General features: G+C 42.3%; 1 protein-coding gene across 3 annotated transcripts in view; it reads right to left on the bottom strand.

The window, feature by feature from the left end:
- SLC39A8 (solute carrier family 39 member 8) overlaps positions 1-15,639 on the bottom strand; it is an 83,169-nt gene extending 67,530 nt beyond the window's left edge. Inside the window, exons 1-2 of one of the 3 annotated variants that reach the window (XM_069593613.1) lie at positions 15,307-15,639; positions 14,057-14,530 (exon numbers count right to left, since the gene is read on the bottom strand). In XM_069593613.1, coding sequence (XP_069449714.1) covers positions 14,057-14,275 — 219 coding nt within the window. In that variant the 5' untranslated portion in view covers positions 14,276-14,530; positions 15,307-15,639. Of the gene's footprint in view, positions 1-14,056; positions 14,531-14,952; positions 15,208-15,306 lie in introns of those variants that run through there. The other 2 variants (XM_069593612.1, XM_069593614.1) reach the window with 2 other exon arrangements.
- Positions 15,640-23,097: the final 7,458 nt, after the last annotated feature.

The following is a 23,097-nucleotide window of genomic DNA, read 5'->3' as shown; positions in this document are numbered from 1 at the left end:
CGGAATGCAGTGGGCAGCAGCCTGCCGGGCACAAACACAATGCAAGATACAGTATCTAATTTAATCTCACAACAATCCCATACAGCAGGTAAAACTCTTCTCTTTACACAAAAGAGAACACTGGAATTTAGAGATATTAAATAGGCAAGGTTTAAGTTACTGTGACAGGACTTATGTGCATTTGACATGGGAAGTAGGCAGAGAGAGGCATCAAGAATAACATCCAGTTTTTTCATCTTAGTCAGTGGAGTGGACGGTGATGCTGATCATCACTGAGACGGATTACCAGAAGGTGTGGGTGGAGAAAGGATGGAGTTGATGAGTTCCATCTGGGACAGGTTTAGACCTGCTGAGTTGCGGAGGGGAGAGAGTTAGACATTAACTGGCAACAGGATGTGCAAGCTGAACATCGAGAGAAATGTGGACCAAGCCAACCTATGCAAAAAGCAGCCACAGAGAGGTGATAACTGTAGCCAGAGAAGCGACTGAGGTTGCCCAGAGGAGTGTGCAAAAGCAAACGGAAGAGGCCTTGAGACAGAGCCCTGAGGAACGTCAATATTTAAAGGGTGAGCAGAGGACATAAACCGAAAAGAAACAGCCAAAGAGGTAAAAAATCCAAACCAAGGAAGGCACAGCTGCGGGCAAGGAGAGTGTGGGTTTCAAGGAGGAAGTGCTCAACATCATCAAAATTAATAGAGGTAAAGCCTGAGACCCTCCCATTGTATTTAGTAATAAGACATTCTGGGTGACATCCTTTTGTGCAATTTTAAGCAAGTGTTGGGGAAGCAGCCTACAATGTGCTGAGGAGTGTCTGGAAGGTAAGAAAATGGAGTAGGCTCCCTATATTACCACTGCCCAAGTTATATATAGAAACTAAGGCACGAGGACCATGGGATATTCAGGGGATTTATAGTACAAGAGCCACACGAAAGCAACACCTGCCTAAAACCAGAACAGTGGAGAAGAACTGAGGATTCAAAATTGGCGCCTCTGTTCTCCCAGACAAATCTGGACACGTGGCAATGTCTACCAGATGACTTATTTGTGCCTCAATTTCTGGGGAAACTGCTATGTCCTAATTCTTTCACAATACTGCTTGCAATATCAAATGTCAATGATCACGAAATAATATTGAAAGGTCAGGTTGAAAAATAGCTTGTGATGTTTTAGCACTAGACCTGACTACTGCAAGCAGTTCAGCAGGGGAAAACAATAATAATAATATTTTTCTTGCTTTACTGAAAAAAAAAAAAATCGCACCGTTTCCAGTGGCTTCAAAAAACTGGCATCAGTTCTACCTTGACACCTAGGTACTTGGATAATATATGAGGCACTAAGGATTTTGGAAAACAAACCAGGATTATATTCTTCCATATGAGAAGCAACAGTGGAGAGAGCATGGGTTTTGAAGTTGAGTCACTCTGGAGTGGAATCCTCACTCTGCAATTTCTGAACTGTGAGGCTGAGGGAGGTGTCTCAGCGAGACTGGGTTTCTTTACGGAATACCTAGAGTACTTACCTGGTGAGATTAAGAGGCTTATTGGGACAGTACATAAGAAGGTATAATGCCCGGCACATGACAAGTACTCCGTAAGTGTTAACTACCTCTACCACCAGGACTTGCTTCCTCTGCTAGAGTGAAGGCCCTAGCTGAACATTTACTTAAACAGCATTCACCCCAAGATTACAGACTTTCTAGTCCAGTGTCTAGACTTTCTCACTAATATGTGTAAGAAAAGTAACCAAAGGATATACCTGAATTCTGAGATCCTTTTTCCTAAAGAAAACTGCACAGCATCATGATTTGCTACTGAAACTCAAGCACCTGATACCATCAATAGGATGCCTCCCTTACTAGAAGGGTCCATGTGCTTTCCAGCATATATGTTCAATAGTCATTTACAGCGGGGTGTGTGACCCAAATCAGAATCACACTCCTAATTTTACCTCTCCTTTGAAGTTTGGCCTAACTTCTCCTTCCCTGTCCCTGAAGAGAAATGTCCCTCACTTATCACTGCGAGACCACAATGGCTCCTGTTCTCTCACCTACTTTCCAACTGAAAAGGTCAACTGAGTCTGGAGATACTTCTGGCTTGCAAAACCCATATGGAGGTCTTGAACTTAAAAACACAATTAGATCCATTTCTACAAGTATAATGTGGACTTCCAATCATTCACATTTCAGTATTGATGTAAACTTTGGACAAAAATTATAAAACAAAAATTACAAAAATAAATTATAAAACCCCTAAATAAAGCCTCTGAAGCCCCCTGGAAAAGAGGGAATGTTTACAATTTCAATGTCTATTGAAATACTCAAATTATGTCATTAGTCTCTAATGTTTACATTTTCAGGAGTTTATTACCACTGTTTGATGAAAAGGAACACGAGGCAAATAGTAAAGTCTTTCTCAAGAGGAGAATCACCATGGAAACGAACACCAAATTCACTGGACTGATGTAGTTCTCACTGAACTTTTTATTTCATTAATCCCTGCCCTCTTTTTATAGCAGTGCTTTCTTCCAAGTTGACTGACCCTAAGGTGCCCCGGCCTCCACTGAAAAACAATTTTGTTAAAGATAGTTCAGTTCAGTTCAGTCACTCACTCATGTCCAACTCTTTGCAAACCCATGAATTGCAGTACGCCAGGCCTCCCTGTCCATCACCAACTCCCGGAGTTCTCTCAAACTCACATCCAAGGAGTTGGTGATGCCATCCAGTCATCTCATCCTCTGTCCTCCCCTTCTTCTCCTGCCCCCAATCCCTCCCAGCAAAAGAGTCTTTTCCAATGAGTCAACTCTTCGCATGAGGTGGCCAAAGTACTGGAGTTTCAGCTTTATCATCATTCCTTCCAAAGAACACCCAGGACTGATCTCCTGTAGGATGGATTGGTTGGATCTTCTTGCAGTCCAAGGGACTCTCAAGAGTCTTCTCCAATACCACAGTTCAAAAGCATCAATTCTTCAGTGCTCAGCTTTCTTCACAGTCCAACTCTCACATCCATACATGATCACTAGAAAAACCACAGCCTTGACTAGACGGATCTTTGTTGGCAAAGTAATGTCTCTGCTTTTGAATATGCTATTTGAATAGGTTGGTCATAACTTTTCTTCCAAGGAGTAAGCATCTTTTAATTTCATGGCTGTAGTCACCATCTGCAGTGATTTTGAAGCCCCCAAACATAAAGTCTGACACTATTTCTACTGTTTCCCCATCTATTTCTAATGAAGTGTTGGGACCAGATGCCATGATCTTCGTTTTCTGAATGTTGAGCTTTAAGCCAACTTTTTCACTCTCCTCTTTCACTTTCATCAAGAGGCTTTTTAGTTCCTCTTCACTTTCTGCCATAAGGGTGGTGTCATCTGCATATCTGAGGTTATTGCTATTTCTCCCGGCAATCTTGATTCCAGCTTGTGCTTCTTCCAGCCCAGTGTTTCTCATGATGTGCTCTGCATATATGTTAAATAAGCAGGGTGACAATATACAGCCTTGACGTACTCTTTCTCCTACTTGCAACCAGTCTTGTTCCATGTCCAGTTCTAACTGTTGCTTTCTGACCTGCATATAGGTTTCGCAAGAGGCACGTCAGGTGGTCTGGTACTCCCATCTCTTTGAGAATTTTCCACAGTTTATTGTGATCCACATAGTCAAAGGCTTTGGCATAGTCAATAAAGCAGAAATAGACGTTTTTCTCGAACTGTCTTGCTTTTTCCATGATCCAGCGGATGTTGGCAATTAGATCTCTGGTTCCTCTGCCTTTTCTAAAACCAGCTTGAACATCTGGAAGTTCACGGTTCACGTATTGCTGAAGCCTGGCTTGGAGAAGTTTGAGCATTACTTTACCAGCGTGTGAGATGAGTGCAATTGTGCGCTCGTTTGAGCATTCTTTGGCATTGCCTTTCTTTGGGGTTGGAATGAAAACTGACCTTTTCCAGTCCTGTGGCCACTGCTGAGTTTTCCAAATTTGCTGGCGTATTGAGTGTAGCACTTTCACAGCATCATCTTTAAGCTATTAAAAAGCCTAACATAGTAACATAGTATATCAACCAACATAGTATTATAATGAAAATAACTATACATTGAGCACATAATTTGAGCCAGGCTAAGTATTTTACATGCATTGTCTTTTTACTTGCTATTTGAAGTAATACAGGAAAATACAGCTTCTTTATTTGATTTACTACACATAATACACTAAATACAGAAGTGCCTAAAATAGAATGAATGCTCAGTAATTATTATTATTGTTCGTATATGTTAGTTCACAACCACCCTATTATAAGTTTTCATTCTTTCAGGTCACAGATGTGAAAACTGAAGATTAACGAGGTTAAGTCACTTGGCTGTGATTCCCCAGCTAATAAGTGACAGAATTTCAGCCCAGGCCTGGTTTAACTACCATGACTAAATTGTTAACCATTTTGTTGTACTCTATTCTATAGTTAGAGACCTAAGAAACCCACTGAATGTATCGATGACAAGTGTATTATTTTTGAACTAGGTTCACAGAAATAAAGCCTTAGAGGCCTTATCAAGGCTTGCCTGAGTTTTTTTCTCTATTCAGTTAAGTATAAATAAAGTCAGGTACTAAATATTTGGACTTGGAAGGCATAATACTACTTTTCAGGTTAACACCTTTGATCTAGAATTCACAGATTTTTGTTTTTGTTCTCCTTAAACCTCAGGCCAAGAAAAACAACAGAGGATCTTTGGAAGGATATGAAAACCAAATTAAACAAGGCTCCATTCTGAAGATTTTCTATGTTCCGAAATTCCATCATCACAAAGGTAATTCAGTGATAGTTTCATTTCTTTATAAAATAAATCTCAAGACTCGGCAAATCCATTTGGCTCCTGAGACAGACACTGGGAACAGTTGGAGAATAAATTAGTTTCAATATTCAATTACAAACAAGAATCTACCATCACCTGGAACTGGAAATGGGAACACTCTCTGAAACCTACAAGTTTCTTAGGTTTTATAGAGTTTAGTAGCAATCTTTTTTTTTTTAACAAATTGCATTGTAAATGATCCTAATATTAACTGTGCACACTTAATAATATGGACAGTCCCTTGAGGAAATGCCACTCTGAATCCAAGTAACTGGCAAACTCTTATTACCAACCGCATTAGACTAACCCTCACTGCAAGTTGCTTTGCTTTTCCCTAAGAAATGTCAATCCTCCTTAACTTCAGGCCTATTTCCCATGCCTATTTATATTCCTATTTTCTCCCCCAACCCCATTGGTTGTTGTTGTTCAGTTGCTTACTCGTGTCTGACTCTTTGCGACCCCATGGATTGCAGCATGCCAGCCTTTCCTGTTCTTCACAATCTCCTGGAGTTTGCTCAAATTCATATCCATTGAGTCAGTGATGCCATCCAACCATCTCATCCTCTGTTGTCCCCTTCTCCTGCCTTCAGTCTTTTCCTGCAGCAGGGTCTTTTCCAGTGAGTCTGCTTTTTGCATCAGGTGGCCAAAGCATTGGAGTTTCAGCTTCAGGATCAGTCCTTCCAATGAATATTCAAGGTTGATTTCCTTTCGTATTGACTGGTTTGATATCCTTGCTGTCCAAGGGACTCTTTCAATAGTCTTCTTCCTCAAGCCCCTACTACCAGCAAAGGAAATAGAATCTCGAGGATTCAAATATATACTGAATGTAAAGAAAAAATTCTTAAGCTGCAGTCATAGTTGAAAAGCCATGGGTTTTTATGATGGGAAAATGAAGACTTTGCCCCTCAACATTTCCCAAGGTGGGCATCCTCAAGAAACAGAAATATGGTGTGAACCATGGAAAGCACAAAAACTCAAAATCTCCCACTCAGCTACTCCACTTTGAACATCTCTAAAGGGAGATGAAGATCTACCTCATTAAGGGGGAAAGTTTACTAGCCCCCTCTTCATAACTGTGTTAGAGTTCAAACTCTCACCTTAGCGGCACGAGAGTCCAAGAGTTAGGAATTCTGTTAAAATACTCTGCTCTTCCCTCATTGCTTCAACTCATTCCCTAGCACTGACGCACCATCCTCTTTCTCCAGTATTATGCAGTCAGCAACGCAGCTGCTTCACAGGCATGAAAAAGGAGGACTTGCAGGATTAAGAGGAGCAAACTACAATGTATAATATGTTATAAGGATGTATTGTACAATGTATGGAACATAACCAATATTTTGTAACTATAAATGAAGCATAATTTTTAAAAGCTGTGAATCACTATATTGTACACCAGTAACATATAGCACTGTACATCAATTTAAAAAAAAAAGATGATTAATTAATAAGCATAAAAAAGAACTACCTGCCAGAGAGAATATGGCACAATTTTTTTAAAAAAAGAAGAACGTATACTCTAAACTGCCAGAAGAGAGAGTAAATTCATTGGTAGAATTCTTCTGGAGTAAAAGTGAGAACAAGACTGAAAAAATTAACACTAGACATGGGTATTCCTCCCATACCCACAGTCTATCCACAGAAGAAAGAAGTTGATTAATATGCTGTTCTCCAGGAAAACTTTGAAACTCAGAATTAGGAGAACTATTATTGCCAAAATATTTTCTCCAAGAAAAATTCAACATATAAGAAAGAAATAAAATAAATTTTCCTTCTATTAGAGAATTTTCCTTCTATTAGGAACCCACTGGAAAATCCATCTTGTGATCAATAGCACAGACATTTTGTACTAGCGGATATTCATCAAATAAGTATTTTAAAAGCCAAACCAAACAAGCAAAATTCTCCAAAAAAAAAAAAAGAGAACTGACTGAGTAGTAACTCCTTCACGAGGTGTTTCCCAAAAGGCTCCCTCACTCTTTTCAGCAATTAGAGCATGCTACCAAAAGTGTTCATTTGGCAATTAATGACACACAGTCTTGTGATATGTCTGGTAATATTTCTTTCAGTGATTATTTAACTACTGCAGTTTTGCCTTACATATTTCCCACAACTTCCCACCTATTTCTTAGATTAAAAGCTCTCCGAGGACAAGGACCCATCATCATCATTATAATTTTTTTGCCCTTAAAGTGACTAAGTAATGTAGCTAGATAAGTAATTGATGGTTAGACCAAAATCTGAGGTACCAGTTGCCCTGGCTAGAGACAGTATGATTTTCTAAAGTAAAATTCAAAAAATCCACTATTTTATGTGTTGTCAACTACAAACTGACACTTGCCAAGGGCATTGCCAGCGGCTGAACAACAAGGACTTTTGCCACCTGCATCTGCAGAGGTTGAGCCCTGCGCTGCTGCAGCTGCTGACCTTCAGCACCCCCTGAGGAAGCTCAGGCTGGAGTGGGGCACTCTGCGCTCCAGGCACTCTGCTGGAATATAGTCAAATATTTTCAGAAACTGATTTCATAAGCCAATCTTTGCATTTCCTCCTATTTAAAAAAGTACTAAATCCCTTCCTGATGACATCAGCTCCTAATAACTAGCAGAAAACCTTTTGTAAAACGAGCACATAATTGCATTGAACTCCTCCTTCACCAAAATATTATCTATTGGCCTTCCCACACTGCCTCTTTGGAGCAGTCTCCCAGAACTAACTGAGGTGCTGTCTCCTCGGTTGCAGTCCTCATTTTGCTCCAAATAAAACTTAACTCGCAGCTCTCAAGTTGTACATCTTTTTTAGTCAACAGGATTTAGGATTGTCTGCGGTTCTATCACTTACTGTTTGATTTTCGTTGAGTTACATAACTCTCGGAACCACATATTTCTCCTGTGTAAAGTTAATAATGGTATCGTTATCACAGGATTGTTGTGATCTTGAAATGCGTTAATACAAATAAATTGGTTAGGAGTATGTCATACAGAAAAAGAAAAAAAAATAAATCCTTAGATATAATTATTTATGTTATGTACACAAGGGTCTGTGTGACTCCTAGGGTAGTGGGTGAACATGCAAATTTGGGAGTTAGATATGGAAAGAATGAAGGATATTTCCTTATATGGATTACCATCATCCCTGGCAAGGGAGCAAACTAAAGCTCTTGACATCATGGTCAAGTGAGCTATGAATGTCTCTCACTTTCTCAAAACCTTTTGGAAACAATGATCACACTGTACACAGTCAAGTTAAATAGAATGATATAATAAATCAGAGTAAATCCATTGTCTTAAAGGAAAAGACACCAAAGACGTAAGTACAACCACACCCTTCCATCATGCCATTCCAAACAGTTTTTCACCTGAAAGTCTTTCCTAGGATATTGAACCCATCATTTTTCAGAACATAAAAGAAAGAAAAAAAAAAAAAGAGGGCAACAACAGATGCTTTCTCTCATTCATCTACAATCGGTGCTTCCCAGCATGTCCTTCATCTAATGCACCGTTACCCGCTCACATACCAGGAAAAAGTACAATAAATGACAACAAGTTATGCATACAGCATGCATGTAATAACCACACACACACCCCTGTGTTTGCTACAAACCACCAGCCTGACCCCACTGAAATAAGCCAACAGTTACCTCCCTGTCTCTTCCTCCGGCATCCTTGGGCCATAAATTAATGAAAGGAAAGGTCTAATAATAGTTGCATGACCAGTACAGACAAAAGGCTGCAGTAGAAAATACCTGTCTTTGGGACTTTTTTCCTACTCCTCAGTCATGCTTTCCTAAGAGAAGGCAGAGCCTTTATGCTACCTCCTGACAGCCTCTCCAGGTTCAAGCAATCATTACAGCTCCTACAAACCACTGCAGTTTCCTCCTTAGCTCCTGTCTCGACCCACTCTGACACATTCCACACATTCATGCAGAAGAATTTTCTAAAAACACAAGTCCGATCCCATTCCACTTTAGTCTAAAATTCTTTAATCAAATATATCATTCTATTATACATTATAGTCATACGTGCACTATGTCATACATCTACCTAGAAACTAAAGTCATGTGCGGGCTCAAACAGCTGCTGCTGCTGCTGCTGCTGCTAAGTCGCTTCAGTCGTGTCTGACTCTGTGCGACCCCATAGACGGCAGCTCACCAGGCTCCCCCATCCCTGGGCTTCTCCAGGCAAGAACATTGGAGTGGGTTGCCATTTCCTTCTCCAATGCGTGAAAGTGAAAAGTCAAAGTGAAGTCGTTCAATCGTGCCAGACTCTTAGCGACCCCATGCACTGCAGCCCACCAGGCTCCTTCATCCATGAGATTTTCCAGGCAAGAGTGCTGGACTGGGGTGCCATTGCCTTCTCCGGCGGGCTCAAACTGCCTTACTCATATTAAGCAATCTTCACTCATTCATTCAAAAATACATATAACGGGAAATTCCATGGCGGTCCAGTGTTTAGGACATGGAGCTTTCACTGCTGAGGGCCCAGGTTCAGGGAACTGAACTGGTCAGGGAACTAAGACCCCACCTGGCTCAGCTAAAAAAGAATGTATATATATATATATAAAATATACATATATATAATATATATATACATACACATATAATGAATATGTGTTGTGTACCAGGCATTACACTAGCCCCTGAAGAGATGAGTCAGATCATTCCCTCAATTTATTCAAAATCATATCAGAGGAGGGGAGGACATTCAACCATGTGAACAGAAAATTAAAATATATATAAATTATTTACATATTATACTACCATTTCAATATATGTTATGATTGCAGAGGCGCCAATTAATATAGGGGCTTCTACTAAACCCCCGAACAGGCTACGAAAGGCTTCTTGGAAGAAGTAATATCTAAACTGATACCTAAAACATAAGCAAATGTGTATGCAGAACCAGGAACTACTAGCAGTCTATGAAGACTGGAGTAGTAGCAAAGGATAAGACTTGGGAAATATACAAGAACCAGATCATAAAAACACTTAAGCCACTTTTAAGTGTTCAAAGTTTGTCTCGAAGGTATTTAACTGGGCAGTATGGTTAGGTTTGTACTTTTAAAGACCGCTCTAATTAGAGTATAGTAGTTATTCAAAATATTTCTAGAACACATGAATAGCTGTCTCATCAGCATCATGAAAAAATTTCAATAATTCAAAAAAAGAGAAATCGGCAAATCAGCAGTGGCTGTGCAGTCCTAGAAATATTTTATGGAAGAGTGTAGCTGGGTTTTTAAAAGTGTAAGATTTTGAGAGGGTAATTCAAGGAAATGAAGGACAACCCAGCTGGGAACAGGAAAGGGTGCAAGGAAGATAACGAGGTAAAAAGTGCTTGAATAAAAATATACGGTGAAGTTGTACAAGAGTAACTAGTTTAATGTAGGAAGTGCTAGGTCTGGGCAGGTTAGGTTGATATCTCAGGGTTAACCTTGCTGTGCAGAGCCTCAAATGCCAGACTCCAGATTTAGACTTCACCAGCCAAGAGAAATCATGGAGGAGAACTGAAAGAAGAGAGGCATACTCCAAGTATTGCTTTATGAAGATTGACTATGAATTGAAAGATGTTTTAAAACATCCTGTGAATGAAAAAAAAAAAAAGATGCAGGAGCTATGCTGCAAGATTTGTATCAAATGAAAAACTGGTTAGGAGAGAGAAGCAAAAGTCAAAGGCAGAGAGATGGTGGGAAACAAAGGCTGCCTCAAAGGCCAACCTGCCACAGCCACACCCACACCCCCATCACCCCCACTAACCCTCCCCAGGAGACTGATTTCAATATAACATTTCCTGCAGCTGAGTGTGATAATTTAGAAATGAGGGGTTTTGAAGGAGAAATGAAGAGAAAGGCCACTTGGAGAATGAGAAAGGACTATCAGAACAAACAAAAGGTGGCACTGAGCCCATTCTTAAATCCCCTCAATTAATCACCCAGGGTATTCACTCAGCTGGGGCTTCCCTTTGTATTCTACACTTCTTAGCCAAAAGGCCAAGAAGCGATCCCTTTGTATTCTAGAAACTCCCTCAGATAGAGCAGACCTACACTTTGTCTTAGGCCCCAGAGACCCATTTAGATAAAAGAGCTCCTTCCTCTCAATAGTTTGGCCTACTTCTTCTACCTGCTCTTTGTACCCTCAAAAACCAGGAGAAGCAAAACAGTAAACTCAATCATTCTATTGTCTCCAGTTTGAACTTAGGTCACTTTGATCTCCCAGAGCAACAAGCTAATTTAATAGTACTTGCTGCTGCTGCTGCTAAGTCGCTTTAGTTGTGTCCGACTCTGTGCAACCCCATAGACGGCAGCCCGCCAGGCTCCGATGTCCCTGGGATTCTCCAGGCAAAAACACTGGAGTAGGGTTACCATTTCCTTCTCCAATGCATGAAAGTGAAACATGAAAGTGAAGTCGCTCAGTCGTGTCTGACTGAGCCTACCCGTAGACTGTAGCCTACCACGCTCCTCTGTCCATGGGATTTTCCAGGCAAGAGTACTGGAGTGGGGTGCCATTTTCTTCTCCTAATAGTATTTAGGGATACTGAAAAAAACATTAGAAAACCTTCCGGAACTGTTTAAATTTTTAGCAGTCTGCGGAAAAACTGGCTTAAGCTCTCATCCAAAGGAACAATGTCATTTGTAAATAGATCTCATACAAGATTCAATAAATCCCTGGTCCAAAGAAATAAACTCTATCTTTTCAACTGTCTTCAAAGTCAGAAAATCCTGTTTTTCACATATATTATTATTCTACTTTGCTGCAGGTGAGGAAACTGAAGTTACCTTCTTTACGGTATGGAGATATTAACAGCCCTAAATTTTGCTCCAAACTGGATAGTCTCCTGCTGGAGCAGACGTAACTGACAGCAAATTAACAGATTCTTCTGGAATGGCATTTCATTTAACTGACCATTAACTGATGATGGTTGTTATCAGTAGAACTTTTTTAGAACATCAAACATGTTTGCTAGGTCTGATCAAGTGATAAATTTTCCTTGGCTTCCCTTTGTTTCCAAAGTAATTAGGGGCTTTTTCTCATCTCTTTTTGATGTCCACAGAGGCCATAAAGAGGGTAGTTAAATATGCAAACAGAAGAAAGAAAAACAAGGTGTCAACATACATCATGTTGTTGTATAATTTACCTATATTATAATTTACCTATTGAGGTACCTACTTACTCATAAACTGAGAATCATATTGCTAACAAACTTAAGCAACTTCCTAAATTATTTAGGTATATTTTCCACTGTCTTTGCCAAGGTGTGGCTCAGGGGTCTTTTGTCCCTTTATAATTCATCAGCACCTCCAAACACTGCAAGATAAGGAGATAATTTAAGTCAAAACAATATGTAGGCTACAGATATGCAGCTGCAAGTCAAGTCCCCAGGCATCTTTCCAAGCAGATGACCGACCACTCCTGCTCCTATCTAGAAATACTTCAGTCAGCTCAGCTGTTTCCCTTGATTGAAGAGGCTGCAACTAGATGGAAAATACTTATGAAGTTAGTTGTTTGCCTTATTTTCTAAAACATCAATATAATATGAAGTCATTTCAGCTCTTCCAATATATCATTTCTTAGCCATTACATTCTGGCATGTAATGCCATGCAAGAATCGGATAGAGAGTTTACTAAAGAACTTATATAAGAGGACCATAAAACCCTTCTAGATCAAAGGACATGCACTCTGATACTTCATGGCATCAGAATCTTATACTTCTTATGTACTGCATGTTTTAATTGAGGTAAGATATTTCTAACAAAATGAATGCCAAACTATAAGGTTATCAACAAAAAATTTATCTGGTTAAAGGGGCCTCCCTGGTGGTAAAGAATCTGCCTGCAGTGTGAGAGACCTAGGTTCGATTCCTGCCTGGGAAGATCCCCTGGAGAAGGGAAGGGCTACCCACTCCTGTATTTATTCTTGCCTGGAGAATCCCATGGACAGAGAAGCCTGGCGGGCTACAGTCCATAGGGTCACAAGAGTAGGACATGACTTAGCAACTAAACCACCACCACCCCCCACTCCAGTATTCTGGCCTGGAGAATTCCATGAACTGTATAGTCCATGGGGTCACAAAGACACGACTGAGCAACTTTCATTTCACTATCAGATTAAAATTTCCCTAATTGTAATCGAAGGCCAGATACATTGGGAAACTCTAGATTATCAAGAGTAGAGTAACAGTATAACATTCCCAAACATTTTTTAACATTCCCAAACATTTTGGACCACAAAACTTTTTGTAACACAAACTAACATCACCCAGAAGTGATAAACAATACGGAAAGTACTGAATACTGCCATTCATCATCAGTTATCACTGGAACCACAGCAGAAGGGGGAAAAAAAAACAATCAAAGCACTGAGTTAACAGGGTTTTAAAAAGGAGAGGGGATTTTTGGGAAGGATGCTAAAAGCACACTTTGCTTATTTCACAATTTTAAGAAATAATCATAAGCTATTTATTATGGAAATATCGAAGACTCTCTAATACCTTTTTTGAAGTTAACTGACAGGTATGGTCTTAACTGTGCCTAGGTAACTTAGGGTGATCCTTAAATCTTAGGAATTACCAAACGCCTAAATAATGCTGTGTATCTGTACTAAGATAGGTTTGGGGTTTTTTTCTTTTTATTTGAATGAATGAATGAATATTAGAACCAAACCTTTGACCTGATAGATGAATAAAAACTATGGCTTTAAACCCAGTTCCATCACCAGTTGATGTGTGATCTTGGTCTCAGGGCCCCCTCGGCCTCCTGGTCTCTATACAATAAGCCCTTCAGCCCTAAGTGCCTCATGTAACTTACAGGGGAAAGACAGAACTACATTATACCTTGCTAGCAGCTGTTACCCACCAAGCAGCTGTTAACGGGGGTGCCTGTAAGCCACTATCTCTGCCAGGAAGACTTCAGTACTCCATTCCTATCTCAAACGCATCTCTCAAGGTGCTTCCCGCACTCAACTACTTCATAAACTTTTGCATAAAACCTTATAACCACAAGCGTCCGATGGCTCAACTCATCAGGCATAAAACTGCAGTTTCTGGTTGCCTTGTCACCGCCAGCCCTTTAACCTCGGCTAGAAAGTCAGATCCAGTAAAAAAACAGGACCCGCCTCACACTTGAGAGACAAAACCAAGTTCTTTCTCCTGCGCTCGTCCCCTTTAATCAACGTTCAAGTACAAATGGACGTCTCCGGACACCCCGGCGTTTGGGGAAGGGCGGCCCGGCCCTACCTGGTTGAAGTGCAGCTGTCCCGGCTCGGGGGCGCCCTCCACGGGGGCGGTTCCCAGCCGCTCCAACAGGCGCCCGAGCTGCGCCGCCGACAGGCTCCGGTTGGCGCCGAACACGCTCAGCACATCCTCGCTGAAGGCGAGCCCGGGCACCTCCGCCTCCCCTCCGAGGCCAGCGGCCGCCAACAGCAGGAGCCCAGCCACCGCTCGACCCGGGGCCATCCTGGCCGCGGTTGCCCCTCACGGGCCCAAAACGGACTGGAGCGCACAGGGATGTGCCGGGCGCAGCCGCGTCGGTGCCCAAGGACGCCGGTCAGGCGTCGGCGCCGGTCCGGGTCAGCGGTGGCGCGGGGCGCACCTGGTCCTCCGGCGCCTTCGAAATAGCAGCAGCCCGCGACCTGCCGGGCATTGAAGTGGCGGTGCAGCCCGGGGGGTGGGAGCGATAGACAGAGCGGGCCCCCGGGCCTCCTGGAGAGCCTGAGATAAAAAGGACAAAGGGGGACAGAGATAAAGGCCACCTGGCTACCCGCCGGTCGGCCTCGGAGGCACTGCGAGGCCGGAGCCCTCGGACGCCCCGCCGGGCTTGGGGCCAACTGCTCCGGACCGGAGTTTGCAGACATTCCAGGATTAGCTTGCAGTGTGATGCCACATGCTCCTTCCGGATCTAAAGCCCGTCACTTTTTAGGAAGAAAACTACAGTGGCTACAGAACCCCACCTCCCCTTCCTTTCTTTCTGATTAATTCCATCTGCAAACTTAGAAGGGGTGAGGCGTGCAGTCCCCGGGCAGCTGCAGGAAATGGCCCCTTCGGAGTCCCGGGGTTTGACCGTCTAAACGGGACCCTCCTTCTCCCAGATCTCCCAGATCTTCTTTGGCAAGCAGAGAAGTAGGTGAGCTGACCTGCTAACCTCTCACCTCGCCTGCGTATTTCGGCGTCTGTTTTTGTCCACGTAAGTCAGTCCCTGTCTCTCACCTTCTTTCTTTCCCCCACACCCTCCCTCCCCCTCTCTCAAGACTATCCCTGGCGAGTCCGATGTAAAAACTCTGAGCTCGGGCCCCGCGCTCTTTACAAATAACCGGAGGAGGCGGGCCCTGTCCCCGCCTCCCCGCAGCACGTGGTGACACGCTCTCCGGCCTGGACTCCCGCGCGCGTCCACGCCGGGGCGCACAGCCGCTGCCCTCGCCTCTTGGCGGGCGGGGCGCACTCCTACCCGCGGCGGCGCCGGCTCCCCACCCTCACCCTCGGGGAGTTACCTGAATGCCACCTCCTGGTCGATCTCCCTCGCCTCCTTTCTGACCTTGGTGATCTCTTTGTTACCTTGTTGAAACCAGCTTCCTGAAATGGAGCTTGGAACCCTCAGCATTTTCTAAGAGATTAGCCGGAATTGCTTTTTTGTCTTACTTCTTAAAGTCAAGAGAAAAAGGAAACCCAATCTGGAGCGGCGGTGGCGAGCTCAGAGCCGGCACTGCTCTACCCGGCCCTTCCTGACGCCGCACGGGATATCCGCAGATCAGAGTGAATTGTTTGTTTGTTCAGATGAGAGTTCAAGAAAACCCGACTTAGGTGTAAGGTCACCAAGTTTGTGCAAAGTGAACGCGATGTTTGAGGGCAAAGGTTGTTTCTGGTAGCTACCACTGTCCAGAAATAAACTGAAACCACGATTCACTGTGACAGAAAGACGGAAAGAGGAATTCAGAGTGCTGTTCTTGTATTTCACGGGGGAGAGTGCATGGCTTCCTAAAACTGCACGTTTTAAAAGAGGCACTAAATCCAGTCAAGGGGCAGGCTATCTCATTTCCCACGAGGAACTTGGTGGAAGAAAGAGACATGGAGAGAAAATTCCAGAAGGATGAGGATCTAGGGGGACATATCTGCAGGACTGTCCCTATGGAGAAAATTTTGTTGTTGTTTAGTCACTAAAGTTGTGTCCAACTCTTTTGTGACCCCATGAACTGTAGCCCACCAGGCTCTTCTATCCCTGGGCTTCCCAGGCAAGAGTCCTGAATAGGTTGCCATTGCCTGTTCCAGGGGATCTTCCCCAGGGATCAGAACTGCATCTCCTGCTTTGCAAGCATATTCTTTACCACTGAGCCACCAGGGAAGCCCACGAAGAAGGTTTGCCTGTGTTCTAACCACAGAGGACGGAAGGCAGCAGTAAGAGGAAAAAGTTACCAAGAGGAAGATTTCTGCAGAAAATAAGGCACAACTGCTTTGGGAGGTAGTGATTTCCACGTGATTGAAAGTGATTCAAACTCATGGGTATATAGTAGGATTCCTGCCTTGGAGGAATATCAACCAAATGATCTTTATGGTGTGTCCCTTCCAATTATGAAATCTGTGTGTTTGCTGTTACTAATTTACAGAATTACATTGGTGCCAAAGGCCAAATATTTCACCAAGGGCCAGAAGTAGGTTCATATTACACTTAAGTTCTTAAATTACACAACTGACGGGAACACTTCAAGATTTTTCTTGGATCCTTACATATAGTTTGTTGCCCGTTTTTCCTTTTGACCCCAATAACTCAAGGTCATTCTTGGAAATCAGTGAATGTTCTAAATGATTCACCTAAACCCAGCAAGTTGTTCATTCCTATTCGAACTGCAGCATTGATAAGATGTTGAACTTTCCACAAACGTGAATGGGTTTCAAGTAATACAAATTTTATATTGTGGATTTTTAAAATAAAATTTTATTCATCAGCTATTTGGCTCTCTCTCTCTCTCTCTCTCACTCTCTCTCTCTCTATATATATATATACATATATATATATACACACACACATATACATACATTTTGCTTGGATGGGCTGGATGAAGCACAAGCTAGAATCAAGATTGCCGGGAGAAATATCAATAACCCCACATATGCAGATGACACCACCTTATAGCAGAAAGCAAAGAAGAACTAAAGAGCCTCTTGATGGAAGTGAAAGAGGAGAGTGAAAAATTTGGCTTAAAGCTCAACATTCAGAAAACTAAGATCATGGCATCCAGTCCCATCATTTCATGGCAAATAGATGGGGAAACAATGGAAACAGTGGCAGACTTTATTTTGGGGGGCTCCAAAATCACTGCAGATGGTGATTGCAGCCGTGAAATTAAAAGACGCTTGCTCCTTGAAAGAAAAGTTATGACCAACCGAGACAACATTAAAAAGCAGAGACATTACTTTGCCAACAAAGGTCTGTCTAGTCAAGGCTATGGTTTTTCCAGTAGTCATGTACGGATGTGAGAGTTGGACTGTGAAGAAAGCTGAGCGCCGAAGAATTGATGCTTTTGAACTGTGATGTTGGAGAAGACTCTTAGGAGTCCCTTGGACTGTAAGAAGATCCAACCAGTCCATCCTAAAGGAAATCAGTCCTGCATATACATTGGAAGAACTGATGTTGAAGCTGAAACTCCAATACTCTGGCCACCTGATGCAAAGAACTGACTCATTGGAAAAGACTCTGATGCTGGGAAAGATTGAAGGTGGGAGGAGAAGGGGACAACAGAGGATGAGATGGCTGGATGGCATCACCGAGTTTGAGTAAACTCCGGGAGTTGGTGATGGACAGAGAAGTCTGGCATGCTGTGGTCCATGGGGTCACAAAGAGTCGGACACGACTGAGCGACTGAACTGAACTGAACTGATATACATTTTGCCAAACCATTAGTCTTACATGATGATAAATAGTAAGATAAATAATCAACCTGCTTGGCATCTTTATCCAAAACAGTTAACATAGTGTAAGCATGCTATAAAACAGAGTATTCAAAAAATGTTACTAACAACCAAATTGGTGAGGCTAATTTCTAGATCTAATGAAATAAATAGTCACCAAAATACTACTTAATGTTTTAGGGCCTAAAATATAGCATTATATGAACAATATCATTATTGAAAAAAAAAAAAAAAACCTCCAATTTAAAATATAAGGTATAATGTAAAAACTAATTTTTCTTAGAAATGTGCTGTAAAGCTCAAATAATTTTAAATGATAATAATGAAGAGAGAGTGCCAAGAACACTGGCCAGGATGTAGAAAATTGTCTGGGAAACCTGGGAGAGTCATTTGACGCTCCTCTGTCCATGGAATCCTCCAGGCAAGAATACAGGAGTCGGTTGCCATTTCCTACTCCAGAGGATCTTCCTGACCCAGGGATCAAACCCAAGTCCCTGGCATTGTAGGCAGATTCTTTACCATCTGAGCCACCAGGAAAGCCCCATTTGACCTCACTGGGTCTCAGTTCCCTCATCTATGAAACAATAAAATTGGGCTAGAAGCACAAATATTCACTCCAGCTTTTTCATTTCTAAATGTCTAATTTAGAAGTCATCTATCGGGGCTGGTGGGGGGGGCGGGGCGGGGGGGGACATGAAACACCTAGAAGAGAAATAAAAGTTCCATTCTCCAATGAAAAGGGCATCCAACTTCAAATCTTATTACATTTTTCTTAGGCCAAATCTTTTGTTACTATTGCAGAAGAAGCACATTGACCACTTTTAAACTTTTCCGTGCATTCCTTTCCCTCTAGAAGGCCTAATGAGCAAACCTGGGAAATGGTATGTCCTTTTCCTTCTTTCCCCTCCTTTCTCTTCTTCTGGAGAAGGAATTGGTAACCCACTCAAGTACTTTTGCCTGGGAAATCTCATGGACGGAGGGGCATAGTGGACTACAGTCCACGCGGTTGCAAAGAGTCGGACACGGACTGAGCAACTTCACTTTCACTTTCTCTTCTTCTCTCTTCCAGTCCTAGAGAAGTCATCCTCAGGAGCATAGCATAATAAATAATATCTGTATGGAGGGCAGTCACAGTGGCCCAAAGAAGAGTGTTGGAACTCAAACAAGGGAAGAAGGGTATCCTAGTGGGAGGGAAATTCAGCGTGTGTATTTAGAGCCCAAGCAGGGTGACAAGGTGTCAAGATTGGGGGAGGAAACTAGAAACCAGAGGATGCCTTCCTAAGGTGGTAAGAGCATATTCAAGTACCCCCACACAGTATGTCAGCACCCAAATATGATGAGTGAAGCATCCTTTCCAGTATGATTCATCAGAATCCAAGCTGGAAAGGAGGGCTTTGACAAAAAGCAGTGGCATGGTGTGAGGTATCAAGATCAGAGCAAGAGTGATACAGCACAGCACCCTTGGTCAGAGTCTAAGAGAAAGAGAAGCTGTCGAGTGTAGAGTCAGAGCCTGAGTGGGTGAGGAGGGCATTCCTGCACAGAATGGCTGAGGTGGACAAGGGTGAGGAGGGAGACCCTGCCAAGCAGCCGCACCAGGGTACCAGGGTCTGTGCAGTGAAGAGGGCAGTCTGACGTGGGAGATGTGATAGTGTGATTTATAATCAGTTCAGTCACTCAGTCATGCGCGATTCTTTAAGACCTCATGGACTGCAGCACACCAGGCTTCCCTGTCCATCACCAACTCCCAGAGCTTGCCCAAACTCATGTCCATTGAGTTGGTGATGCCCTCCAACCATCTTATCCTCTGTTGTCCCCTTCTCCTCCTGCCTTCTATCTTTCCTCATTGGTCTTTTCCAGTGAGTCAGTTCTTCACATCAGGTAGCCAAAGTGTTGGAGCTTCAGCTTCAGCATCAGACCTTCCATTGAATACTCAGGACTGATTTCCTTTACAATTGACTGGTTTGATCTCCTTGCAGTCCAAGGGACTCACAAGAGTCTTCTCCAGCACCACCGTTCAAAAGCATCAATTCTTTGGTGCTCAGCTTTCTTTATAGTCCAACTCTCACATCAATACATGATCACTGGAAAAGCCATAGCTTTGACTAGACAGACTTTTGTTGGTAAAGTAATGTCTATGCTTTTTAATATGCTGTCTGGGCTGGTTATAGCTTTTCTTCCAAGGACCAAGCGTCTTTTAATTTCATGGCTGCAGTCAACATCTGCAGTGATTTTGGAGCCCAAGAAAAGAAAGTCTATCACTGTTTCCATTGTTTCCTCATCTATTTGCCATGAAGTGATGGGACCAGATGCCGTGATCTTAGATTTTTGAATGTTGAGTTTTAAGCCAGCCTTTTCACTCTCCTCTTTCAGCACCCAAGAGGTGCTTCATCAAGAGGCTCTTAGTTCCTCTTTGCTTTCTGCCATAAGGGTGGTGTCATCTGCACATCTATCTGAGGTTATTAATATTTCTCCGTGCAATCTAGATTCCAGCTTGTGCTTCTTCCAGCCTGGCATTTTGCATGATGTACTCATAAGCAAGGTGACAATATACAGCCTTGACATGATGTATAATAAGAAAAACATATTTGTCTTCATTTCTCTTTCTGGCACCAAGCTCCTAAAACCCTTGGAATTTCCTAGGTGATGCAAGTGTTAAAAAGGTGACTTTTGGACCCCACCTAAGGATGAGAAGAAAACCAGCCATGTGATGAGAGGGTTTGCACTTTCAGTTTCACCCACTTAACTTCTTGGGAGAGGAGAGCAGCTGGAGGTTGACTCAGTCACTAATAGTAAGTGGTTAAATCAATCATGCCTATGTAAGGAAGCCTTTGTAAAAATCCAAAAGATTGGATTGGGAGAGACTGCAGGTTGTTAAACACGAGGAGATTCACAAAGAGTGGTGCATTCAGAGAGGGAAGAAGCTCCACCCACTTTCCACAGACCTTATCCCATGCATCTCTTCCAGCAGGCTGTTCCTGAGTTACTTTTTGTAATAAATGGGGGATGTGTTAAGTGTCAGTTGTTAGCCAACCTTTTGCAACCCCATGGACTGTAGCCTGCCAGCCTCCTCTGTCCATGGAATTTTCCAGGCAAGAATACTGGAGTGGGTTATCATTTCCTTCTCCAGAAACTGGGGATGAAGTAGGCAAAATGTTCTCTTAAGTTCTGTGAATCATTAGAACCTCTGGTCTATAACCAGTTTATCAGAAGTATAGGTGGCAACCTGAACTTTGCGACTGACATGGGTGAGGTGACTGTCTTGTAAGACTGAGCCTTAAACTGTGGGTTCTGACACTCTCTGTAGGTAGATAGTGTTAGCATGGAGTTGAATTGGAGGACACAGTGGTGTCTGAGAATGAACTGGGTACATGTGGAAACCCACCTCCCATTTTCAAATTTGGAATTTCAGAATTGTGGAAGGAAAATCCGAGAAGGAGGGAATCAAGGGGGAAAGAGATGGCATCTCAAATAGATTAGTTATGTAAAAAGAAATCCATTAAATAAATATATTAAAGATAATAGCAACCAGTTTTCTCACTATCAGAGAAGGAACTTGCAAACATCAAGATGGAGAAAACTAGGATGAGCCCAGGATGAGGTGTTGGAGATGTCAGCGTTAATTTGTGGTTTTCAGTATATAAACAAATCAAAACAGATATTGTTGTATATAATCCCTAGCTCTGTCCATCAGGAGGGGCTGGAAATGGTGACGCCCTAATAACAATAAGCAGACCCAAGGTCCTGAGCTTGGCTTCTAAAAACTACGCCCACCAGTAGAAATCAGAGCTCCTTAGGAAAAGGAGTTGGTTCCAGGACTGAGCAGGCCAAGACCAAGATAAACCTAGAATCTTTTTGCTATGCCTGAGAACAAGAAAATGGTCCCAAAATGTAGGAAATACACCAAACGCATGGAACATGGGTGCAGCAGCACACACTCAAATGGATGGGTGCAGGAGAGGAATCTCTGCACTGTACTTGCAACTTTTCTTTAAGCTTGTAGTTGTATCAAATTGTTAATAATAATAAAATAGTAAGTATAAATAAGGAAAGGAGAACATTCCTGCAACAAATTACACAGAAATTAATAGTAAAATTTGATAAAATCCCAACTTGGTAATATCCCATACAATTAACAAATTCACTCCATACATATTTCTAGCCTCTGCATCACAGTCCCTAATATCTGGGAAAAGAAAAGTGAAAACATGCATTTTGTTTTACCTTTAAGAAGCCTGAGGCTTCCCTGGTGGCTCAGACGGTAAAGCATCTGTCTGCAATACAGGAGACCCAGGTTTGATCCCTGGGATGAGAAGATCCCCTGGAGAAGGAAATGGCAGCCCATTCCAGTACTCTTGCCTGGAAAAGTCCATGGACAGAGGAGTCTGGTAGACTACAGTCCATGGAGTTGCAGAGAGTCCGACATGACTGAGGGAATTTATTTTCACTTTTCTGTGCTATGCTGTGCTTAGAAAAAAAAAAAAAGAAGCCTGTAGTTAAGGTTAGACAGAAAGGAGATGGTTAGTGTTATGGAGATGTTAAAAGTTGCAGAGGAGAGAGACTGGAGGAATGATACTGAGCAAATAATTCACAGAGCAGGGGACACTTGAGCTTGAAAGATCAGTAGAGGTTTGACAGACAGGGAGTGGAAGCACATTCCAGGACGAAGAAATGCAAAGTAAAAAGCTCCAAGAAACCTGAAGAGCCAGGAGAACTGAAAGAGGGCCTTTGGACCTGAAGAGTCTAGAGTAGGAACTCGAAGTTCCAGGGGATCAAAGATGTCTTTAGTGATGCTGCAAAAGACTCCTTATGATCATCTGTGGTAAGAGTTCTCCTCAGGGAATTTAAACCTTCTATTTCCTGTATTATGAGCATCAAATATTATTCCTTCCTTCTTATTACAAACATGCCACACATAAAATTCTCAAATGGGAGCAAGATAATGACTCTGTCCAGATTGACTATTCAACCATCAATGCCACAGGAAATGTAGGTAGTAGTCAGATTTCTGCAAGTTTTCTCTGAACTTAACTCTTAGTCTATAAAATGGGAATTAATATCTGCTCAATCTATGTCACTGAATGTGAAAATCAGATATGGTAAGGTGTATGAAAACCCTTTATATACTTAGAATGTTGGTATTATCATAAGCTTTTTAAAATGGTAAGGTAATCTGACCTGTGTAACCAGCCTAGTGAACTGCTTTGGGGAAATGGACAAAAACAACTGTGAGCCTTGAAACAAAGACTACATTATACCTAACTAAATTCTTAAGGTATTTTTTCCCCCAATGAAAGTAAAGTGCTAATCAGAAATGGAAAGAATCATAGGTATCGTTGACTCTAATCTAGTCATTTTCGAGTGGAGAAAGAAAACCTCAG

The sequence above is a fragment of the Ovis canadensis genome, chromosome 6, assembly GCF_042477335.2.
Source record: "Ovis canadensis isolate MfBH-ARS-UI-01 breed Bighorn chromosome 6, ARS-UI_OviCan_v2, whole genome shotgun sequence".
Taxonomy (NCBI): Eukaryota; Metazoa; Chordata; class Mammalia; order Artiodactyla; family Bovidae; genus Ovis; species Ovis canadensis.
The sequence above is the reverse complement of the archived record's forward strand: the minus strand, read 5'-3'. Positions and strand labels throughout refer to the sequence as shown.